The following is a 9,707-nucleotide window of genomic DNA, read 5'->3' on the forward strand; positions in this document are numbered from 1 at the left end:
TGGGACGCACGTAATGTAACACAAATGCACGCTGGGGTTGGCGAAGGTCAGTGACTGTGATGACACGCAAGGGAACGAAGACAGGAACGCAACATGGGATAACAGGTGAGCGAAAGGGAAGGAGGAAGTTGCAGGATGAAACACACCAACGAAGGTGCTGCTGGGGTGTGGGTGATACTCCCCTACGGCTGCGTTCAGGCCTCAAACACGAGGATGCCGCGCACGAGGACGCATGATGGGTCGTTGATCACAACCTCGGCGGCGGTGCGCTTGCTGGCCCACTGGGACGACTTGATGGGCATGGCATCCACGACGCTGCCGGAGCTGAAATCAACCACGGCGACATGGGCGTCGTGCCCGCCAACGAGTGGCTTGCCGTTGAAGGTGGCAGCGTCGCGGACCGGGTATGGGTTGCCATACTGCACGTCACACACAAGCACGACCCGGAACTGCTTGCCTGCAGGCAATTTCATCTTCTTCAGTTCAGCCGGCACGTCACGGCACGCGTCGCTGTACTCGAGAGCATAGTCGAGGTCTGGCGTGAAGTAGAAGCCAGCACCGTACCAGCCGTTGTCAGTCTTCTGCAGCTGTGCGAAATCGCCGCCCAGGATGCTCATGGCCACGGCAAAGGACGGCACGCCGTGGAACACGCGCTGCAGGCGAAGACGCACATCGGGCTGCATCATGGTCTGATCCAGCACCTTGTACGGTGAAGCGCCAGCAGGGTGGAGAGTGACGCGAGCAAGGACGGCTGCTTCCTCGGCGTTGGTGGGAGCACCTGTTGCCGGATCGATCTGGTACTTGGGGTGGAACGGGTGGTTGGCGCAGCTCATGTGACCAAGATAACGGGTCTGGTTGCGGTGCAAGGAGCCGTTGAAGGCAACGTTCTTCTGGCTGCACTGCACAACAGCAACACCAGCAACGGTCTTGCCAAAGGGCGCTGCTGTCGCCTCATCGCTTGAGCGCCCACCAGCTTCCGTGATCATCTGTGGTGTGTTTGTGGACAGGGAAGGAAGATGCCAATGGGCCGTGAGAGCAGTGGCGAAGAGACCTGATAAGCAAGCCACAGCAACCCATCGCTTCACACGAATACGCACGCACGCACGCACAGACGCACACACACACACACACACACACACACACACACACACACACACACACACACACGCACACGCACGCACACACGATCTCACCTGTTTGACGATGGCGGTGGCCGTGTCGTGTGCGGCGCCAACAGCAGCAATGTGCACAGACGCGCGTGTTGGATGAGTCACCGTGAAGGACTGCAGTGGTACAAGAACACTTTGCTGCCACTTCCACACGGCATCAGCAGGACCGTGCAGCAGCCTGTGTTGCTTCGCCATGTCGACTTCGTGCTGTTCTTTGGCCGCTGTGTACTGCCCACCCAGCGTGCCTTGCAGCTGAACAAACGAAGGCCGGTTGCCGCTCACATCAAAGCACTGACCAAGCACTTGCTGCACCGCATTGCTCAGCCTGCGACCGTTGATCTCAACGTCAAGCGGGAGATACCGGCCCTCCTCATACGCCTTAGAAATGACAATGGATGACGCGCCACCCAGTGCAGCGTATTTGCCGTGATGCCATGGCTTGATGTTGAGGAACAGCTCCCACAGGAGAACGGCGAAGGAGAACACGTCCGTGTCCATACGGAGCTCTTGCATTTTGAATAGCTGCTCTGGGGATGCCCACAGAGATGTTCCGTCGACCTTCGACACCACGGACTTGTCTGCCGACTTGAAGGCGCTCAGGCCAAAGTCCGTCACCTTGGCGGAGAGCGATGCGTCCAGCAGCACGTTGGGCGACTTGAGGTCACGGTGCACGACGTTGTGGGCGTGCAGGAACGCCATGGCACAGGCCACCTCAAATACAACACGAAGACAAGTTGGCTCGTCAAGCGGCTGCTTCTTCACGTGCAAGACATCATAGAGAGAGCCATTCTCGGCCCAGCTCAGCACAAAGGCCAGCGTCTGGCTCTGCTCATCGTGGGTGAGGCCAAGGAAGTGCACAATGTTGGGATGACGAAGGGAGAGCAGGATGAGCGCCTCGCGTCGCAGCTGCTTCAAGTGGTCTGGAACGTCCTCAGACCCAGCAACGCATGCAATGATCTCGGAGAGACGAGGGCGATTCTGGACGGGCATTTGCTTGAGAGCAACCGGCTGGCCCGCCAGCTCCGCCTTGAACAGGGAACCAAACGAACCACCAACGGGCTTGCCACTGGTGTCGAAAACTCGTACTTTTCCCACAAAACGGGACGATGGGATGTTCAGGTTCAACACGCTCTCTTATACAATGAATCAAGGGGATGTGGTGAATATGCAATGTGTGTGTGTGTGTGTGTGTGTGTGTGTGTGTGTGTGTGTGTGTGTGTGTGTGTGTGTGTGTGCGTGCGTGCGTGTGTGCGTGCGTGTGTGTGAGGGTGGGCAAGTGAGAGGGCGAATGAAAGCGCAAGAGAGGGACAAACGTAATCAGCTGAGACAAGTCTAAGACATGAGTGACCCAACCGAGCTTGTCTTCCCAGTCATCCTTGAGCTCCTTCAAGAAGGCGTTCTCCTTGGTCAACTCCTCCATGAGCGATTCTGACAAAAACCGTCCAATGATTGGCACACGTTGGACGAGAAGAGACTCGCATGGATCGAGCGCAGTACAGGTGGGGAATGCAGGAGAGGAACCGTCGTTGTACTCACGAAAGTGGGGACTGAGGGTTGTGGGTCCCGAAGCTTGCTCGCTAGATTGTTCGTTTGCCTGCTGCAACAGGCCGTTCTGTGTTTGGGCAGGGTTAAGTTGGGCTTCTGTAATTCCAATGCAAGAATGCAAGCGGGAGCATGGTGAGGAATTCTCCCCTGTCATATTATTCCAGGCTGAATTTGAACGCGCAGTCATGTCATCATCACTCCAGCAACACGCACCCAGAACACCAAGCGTCCGATTGAAGGTGACGTTGTTCGGCTGAACACAATGATGATGATGATGATGATGATGATGATGATGATGATGATGATGATGATGATGATGATGATGATGATGATGATGTACATAGAGAGTGTGCGTGTGTGCGCGTGAGATCCAGAGTGTGAGCATGTGTATGCACATTGATAGTGAATGACAGCATGTTAACATTGGTGAAGCAAAGCCATAACAAGCGCCACGGAATTTGGCATGGAAACGATCATAACTGCAACGAACCGCAAGCGTGGCCGGTAGTAGGTAATTGCCAACAGATGCCCAGAACAGCTGCTGCACTCGCCGCCAAAGCCATCGGAACATGCCAAGTAGGCCACGATTGCGACGTTCGCTCATTCGCAGATGAAAGGCCTGTTGCAGATCAGGACGGTTGGTGCCACTGCGCGTTTTGATACGGTTCGTGGCAGGTGTAATAGATGTCATGAACGCATGTGAAAGCTCATTCGAGAACATGCAAGATCTTCACCATGTGCGTGGCGTCAATTTCAAACAATGAACCGACAAGTCAACGACGATGTTGCGGTGAGGGTCGAGGGCGTTGGCGATGGTGACAGCATGGGTCTGGGTGACGTCCACGTCGGTAAAGCTGCAAATGGCAAACGTATTTGATGTGAGGTTTGACTTGACGAACAGCACAAGTGAGGAAATGCGCAATGGATTGGGAAAGCACCAACAGCGGCAAGAACACACTCGAGTTTCTCCAAGCAGCTGTTGCTCTGAAGGGCGAAGGCCAAGGCGTCAATGTAGTGATTGCTGACAGCAAGGAACGCAGGGAAGTTGGGGAAGGAACACCGGCGCATGTGGCCAGCAGTTTGGGTGAAAAGAAGAGATTGTTGTACAGAAATCAAATTGGACTGGCGGCCGATTTTGAGCCCTCTCGCTCGAAACAATGAGCATGCATGGCAGATTCGCAGTAGCACAGAAGATGAGAACACCATGAGAAATGTCGCCAACACTTTCACGTTCATCCTTTGACTTACGCGCTATTTAGCCGTACGTTCCCCGAGTCAGACACCCCAATTATGTTCATGCAGGTGCGGACAATAGATGAGTATCGCGATGAGGCATCCAACCACGCGAATACGTCCACAAACAAGACAAACATGTCGTTTTGAAGTGCATAGGTTGTTGCCACATCACCGGTGGGCACGACCCGACAGCAATTGGTCATGGCATCAACTCACGCGGTGCTTGGTGCCGTTTTGTTAGTGGCAGCAATCCAATTGGCCCTGCACCACGGAAATTGCCACAGCGTCACCACATAGATAGACATACACACGCCCGCATGCACGCGCGCACATGCACACACACACTCTCTCAAGGTGTGATGTATTGACTCCACATCTTGACACGAGAGCACGTCTCACTTCATCGCCTCATGAACTCTGACCTGAAGGACGATCCGCAACGGTTGTTGAACACAGATCTGATGGCCTTCTTACAGTCTTCATGGAGCCAAGATATGGCTCCGAGTTTCAGCTCCAATTCCAATGACATGGCAAGATGGCGAGGTCGGTGCCGTGCCAAATGGAAGGGCGCTCCTCAGAGTCGGCGCGCGTTCTCGTTGCTTGTGCTTGAAATGTCCCCGGTGGTCTGGTGATTGACCGCCTTAGTATCCTGCTTCCTCTGCGGGTCTCTGTCCGCTTCAAAACCACTCCTCGGAACCACACTACCACAGCAGTCTAGCAGTGCCAGTGCGTCCAAGCCAAGAAGCTAAGAAGCCAAGAATGAATGGAAGAACAATTGCCGGCACCAAAACGCAACACAAACAGCAGCCCTCTAAACCCGAAGCCTCCTTTCCTTGTGGCGTTCCCTGCAGTTCCCTGGCTTTTCTTCTTCTTTCTTTCCCTTCTCACCTGCTTGCTTGCTTGGTAGCTGACCTTGGTTCTTGGTTCGTCGCCAGGACACTCAGTCCTCTCCTCCGTCCAGACCTCCTCGTGAGAGTTGTTGGGGAAAAACAAACAAAGCAAAGTCATTTTTTTTTATTTCCCTTGCGCCACCAGCAAGTCAAATTTGCCCTTTTGCCCGCGGCGGTTATCCAACCCCGTTCCACTGGCCACCCAGCAGCCAGGCCATGTCATCAGAGCGCTTCTTCCATCGCGTCACCTCAGCGTTTGATGCCATGTGAGTGGGCGACTCGCATTGTTCGCTTCATGCTCGCTCCCTTTTTCACTGGTCTGTTGCGCGACCACCACACACACACGCACACACACGCACGCACACACACTCACACGCATACACATACATACAACCCAACAGCTTCCAAGAACGCGTAGCAGCCCGAACTCAGCCAACGGCGTCACAAGCAGCGATCAGAGCGAACCCTGTGCAAGAGGCTGGCTCCATTGTGGACAAGAACCGTTGCTTTACCAAAGATGAACCAGTTGTGGACGCCAAAGGTAGTCACGCCTCAACGACAAAGGGCAGCGACGACAAGGAGGAGAAGAGGGGAAAGAAGAAGAAGAAGAAGAAGAAACGAAAGGACCCGAAGGTTCAATTGGAGTCACACGAGGACACAAACAGTGGTGATGCGAAGAAGGAAAGTGAGCAGCAGGACAACGAGCAGCAGGATACTCAGTTTGTAGCACAAGAGGAAGCGTTGCCGACGAGCGAACGGCCGCTCTTGGAGTTACTTGAAGGTCGTGCCACCTACATTCTCATCGCTCAACGACCGTCAGCCATCAAGGTGTGAGTGTGTGTGTGTGTGTGTGTGTGTGTGTGTGTGTGTGTGTGCGTGTGTGCGTGCGTGTGGACTGCGTTTGCAGGCCAACTCGCATTCGCTTTGCTTTGTGACATGCCAACTCGCATTCGCTCAACCATCTGTGCACACACTAACTCCACCACATTTCCACCACTTCAGTCCACTGCAACTGCACGACAGATCAAGTTGACGGACCTCTGGCGGCGCGCCACCAAAGCATCCTTTCTCGCACGCCCAAGGTATGCGCATGTGTGTGTACGTGTGTGTGTGTGTGCGCGCGGAGGTGGTTCTTCTATTCCTTCCATCCCTTCGTCTGCCTCGTCACTCTTAGTGTCCTCCCTTTCTCTCCTCCCATCCATGCCTGCTCCATGCGCACTGACGCAGGAAGGGAAAGGGCGCTGTGCTGTTGCGGCGTAACCTCCGGCGGAGCGCCGCCTATCAGCATGGAGAGGAAGGCATACCAGATACGTGCCACGGCGTTGTTGTGCGGCCGCAAGACTGTGGGCAATTTACGCTTGAGGCGATGGTGAGGGCGAATGAGAAGCTGCATCGGCAGTGGGAGGCGGAGTACACGCGAGCAGAGCAGGTGCTGAAGCGAACAAAGGGGATGCATGGAGAGCAGCGTGGCACGCGGGGCACAGTCGCGTCAATACAGCCGCAGACACAGCAGACACCGACACAGCACGGAGACAAGCAGAATAGCGCGAAGGTGAAGAAGACGAAGAAGGCGAAGAGGACCACGAAGAAGATAAAGAAGGGAACACAGGCAGGAAACAGATACACGCAGCACCACCAATAGCAGTGCGAGTTGTTGATCACTGACTTTCTGAAGCAGGATTTAACGACCTGTACACTTGATGCGAATTGACAACACGTTACAGCCGTGTTTGTACATGTGCAACGTGTGTTGTCACGCCACAATCACGCCCCCTGTCATTGCCCTGTTACACAATCCATCCCTCGCACACGAATGCGACTGCCATTCGACTGTGCCTGCTTTGTTTACTATTCGCTCACGTGTAACATTCTAACATTACATTAATGTAAACCGAAAACAGCAATCGCAATCAGTATCGCGTGCACGTTCATGTAAATTCGACAGCGACGTTGTGTGTGTGTGTGTGTGTGTGTGTGTGTGTGTGTGTGTGTGTGTGTGTGTGTGTGTGTGTTGTGCACGCACAGAGGTGTAGACAGTTGGGAGTGGAAGAAGAGGGGAGAAGGGACGTGTGCACGAGCAGGTCATGTGGCACTCTCAGCCTTTCGTTGCTGCTGTGGTGGTGGTGTGTCCACCAACCTCGTGCCCTCGTCCTCAGATACCAATACCATCTCCCCGTCGTCCCTTTTGTCGTCATCACCACACCGAGTATCGCTACCTGCCTTATCTTTTCCATTCTCCGACCCCTGCCTCACCTCCACTTCCGCCCCGTCCACCCCCTCCTCCACCCCGTGTTGCCCCGTGTACAGCGGCGTGACCTGCGGTGAGAGCGGTGCAATGTGCTGCAGGCGCGCTTGCATCTCCGCCACGAACACGTCCATATCCTTGAAGATGTCCACCACGTCATCGTTGATGTTCGCGAGTTGAAGAACGACAGCAGATCCGTCGGCGTCTTGCCAATCAGCACGCCCCTATGTTTTCGTGTGTGTGTACGTGTGCGTATGTGAAATGTGCGGAAACGCCGTGCACAGTTGTGTGAAAGGACACACACACACACACACACACACACACACACACACACACACACACACACACACACACACACACACACACACACACACACACACACACAGAGGAATGGTTTGGACATGTGCCAGTTTACCATTTCACCACCCGCTACCACGATGCCCACCTGTGTCTGCGGAGGAAGAGAAACGCCATGAGTAGCGGCATCTTGGCCGACACGACCCACCGCCCGGCCCACAGTCGCTCCCACACAGAGAACACCTGATGTTGTCACACGCCACGAAGGAAGGAAGGAAGGAAGGGAGGGAGGGAGGAAGAGGAAGAGGAGGAGCGTGGCCATGTAAGATGCAGTGCAGGCGACACCGTGTGAGGAAGGGCAAGAAGCGGGTGAGGGTGTTGGATCAAAAGGAACACGAGGAGGTGACTGATGAGTGTAGAAGCGGATGTGGTGTGTTGTGTATTTGACGTGGTGTTGGTGGGCTGTTGCGGAATGTGGGCTGGGCACACGATGAATATGTGTGTATACATGTGTGTGTGTGTGTGTGTGTGTGTGTGTGTGTGTGTGTGTGTGTGTGGTTGCTCACGTTCTCGGCGCTCAGTTCGCGCTTAAAGTCGACGAGGAGCCAGCGGTAGCACACGAACAAATCCTCCGCAGACTGCAGTGGAAGGGGGAGTTGGGTGGGGTGGGATTAAGGGTGAGGAGGAAAGGGTGAGATGAAGTGAGGAACAAGTGCAGGCAGACAGAATGGTTGGAAGACAGACGCGAAAGCACTCACACACACACCCACCCACACCCACACCCACACCCACACCCACACACACACACACTCTCTCTCTCTCAAGCACGTGCGATGCACCTCGATGGAGAGTCCGTCATGGAGCGGGCGGTCAAACATGAACAGCAGCCGCTGCAGGTGCCCGAGCGAGTGCTGGCACGAGTCAAGTGTGTATGTATGTGCGTGCGTGCGTGTGTACGTGCGTGCTTGTATGTGAGGCAACTCCCAATCACTTTCCCAATCACTTTCCTCACACGCTTCAGCACGCCAAGTCTCGACTTTGCACACATGCATCCCTCCGCCCCCTTCCACATTTGTGTGTGTGTGTGTGTGTGTACGTGTGTGTGCAACATACAACCCCCTTCCCCCTTCCCCTTTCCTTCACGTCCCACCTGTGCGTTGTTTGGGTCTGCTGCGTCAAAGCGGGTGCGGGCAAAGGACATGAGGTTGACAAAGCACTTGTACGCAATGTGCGGCTCGTGCACAACAGCGAGCAGCGGCTCAACCAAGTCTGATGGGGAAGGGGGGGGGGGAGACGACGAGTGAGATGGGTGAGGGGCAGGGCGAGTAACATCGCGTGTAGAGAGAGCATAAAGCCGTGTTCAATCACCCTGCCATGTCACACACAGACACAGACACAGACACACGCACACACGGACACACACGGACACACACGGACACACGGACACACACACGGACACACACGCACACACACAGACACACAGACACACACGCGCACACGCACGCACGCACACACACACACACACACACACAGACACACACACACCGCTCATGGCCTGGCTGTAGTGCGCGCGCGTGTGGTAGAGGTAAGCGTGGAGAATGTTGTGGAGGTGGCGCATAAACTCGTCTCTGCCACCACCGAAGCGCTGACTGAAGTGCACATCCGCCCGCTCAATGTCGCACGCGATGATCCGCGCCTGTGGCGTTCGCATTGTTCACACGCGTATGTGTGTGAGCGCGTGTGAGTGAGTGAGCGTGCGCGTGTGTGTGTGAAATACGTGAGTCAGAACAAGATCCAAGAAGCCAAACAAAGCAATCGAATCTCACCCCCCCCTCGCCACTCACACGCACAACACTAGAGCACAACAACACACAGTCCCCTTCCCCCCGCTTCTCCCAGACAGACACAATCGCCCAGCACCCGCCCTCCCTCACGTGTTCGTGGATGGCGGCGACGTCCTTGGCAGCGGGATCGCTGATGAGGTGCAGCAGAGCGCTGTACTCGCGGAAAATGGCCGCCTGCTGCTGCTGCAGCTCGCGACACGTGCTGTTCCACGTGTACACGCCAAGCAGGTACGGCCACAGCACACAGCGCACACTGCAGCGGAGACGAGGAGGAGGCGTGTGGGTTGTGGGGTTGGGCGGAGGAGGTTGAGAGCGTGTGGATTAGGCAGTGCAGACGAGGAAGCGTGTTTACAGAGGTGAGAGAGCGTGCATATGCATGTGCATGTGTGCGTGTGTGTCTGTGAATGATGGCAAGTGAAGCAGACAGAGCAAACAAAGTGCGACGGCCGTTGCGCACGCACGCAGAAAGCCACCAGAAATA

At 55.2% G+C, this 9,707-nt stretch overlaps 3 protein-coding genes across 3 annotated transcripts in view; 1 reads left to right on the forward strand and 2 right to left on the reverse strand.

Moving 5' to 3' along the window:
- Positions 1–122: 122 nt before the first annotated feature.
- Positions 123–2,589, reverse strand: PTSG_11122 (TKL protein kinase; the record flags this gene model as incomplete). Its single annotated transcript, XM_004987986.1, has 3 exons — positions 123–986; positions 1,194–2,302; positions 2,523–2,589. The coding sequence occupies 3 exons, from the start codon at positions 2,587–2,589 to the stop codon at positions 195–197; spliced, it is 1,968 nt and encodes a 655-aa protein (XP_004988043.1). The 3' UTR covers positions 123–194.
- Positions 2,590–4,975: 2,386 nt separating this feature from the next.
- On the forward strand, positions 4,976–6,482 carry PTSG_11123 (uncharacterized protein; the record flags this gene model as incomplete). The annotated part of the gene is made up of 4 exons (XM_004987987.1): positions 4,976–5,106; positions 5,242–5,668; positions 5,843–5,922; positions 6,068–6,482. The coding sequence occupies exons 1-4, from the start codon at positions 5,057–5,059 to the stop codon at positions 6,480–6,482; spliced, it is 972 nt and encodes a 323-aa protein (XP_004988044.1). The 5' UTR covers positions 4,976–5,056.
- A 1,032-nt stretch (positions 6,483–7,514) lies between these two features.
- Positions 7,515–9,707, reverse strand: part of PTSG_11124 (uncharacterized protein) — a gene marked incomplete at its 3' end in the record, with an annotated part of 5,234 nt that continues 3,041 nt past the window's right edge. Inside the window, exons 9-14 of the mRNA XM_004987988.1 lie at positions 9,317–9,479; positions 8,928–9,078; positions 8,533–8,651; positions 8,222–8,293; positions 7,949–8,020; positions 7,515–7,625 (exon numbers count right to left, since the gene is read on the reverse strand). Of these exons, the coding sequence (XP_004988045.1) occupies positions 7,515–7,625; positions 7,949–8,020; positions 8,222–8,293; positions 8,533–8,651; positions 8,928–9,078; positions 9,317–9,479 (688 nt within the window). The remainder of the gene's footprint in view (positions 7,626–7,948; positions 8,021–8,221; positions 8,294–8,532; positions 8,652–8,927; positions 9,079–9,316; positions 9,480–9,707) is intronic.

This window comes from Salpingoeca rosetta (genome assembly GCF_000188695.1).
Source record: "Salpingoeca rosetta unplaced genomic scaffold supercont1.39, whole genome shotgun sequence".
Lineage (NCBI taxonomy): Eukaryota > Choanoflagellata > Craspedida > Salpingoecidae > Salpingoeca > Salpingoeca rosetta.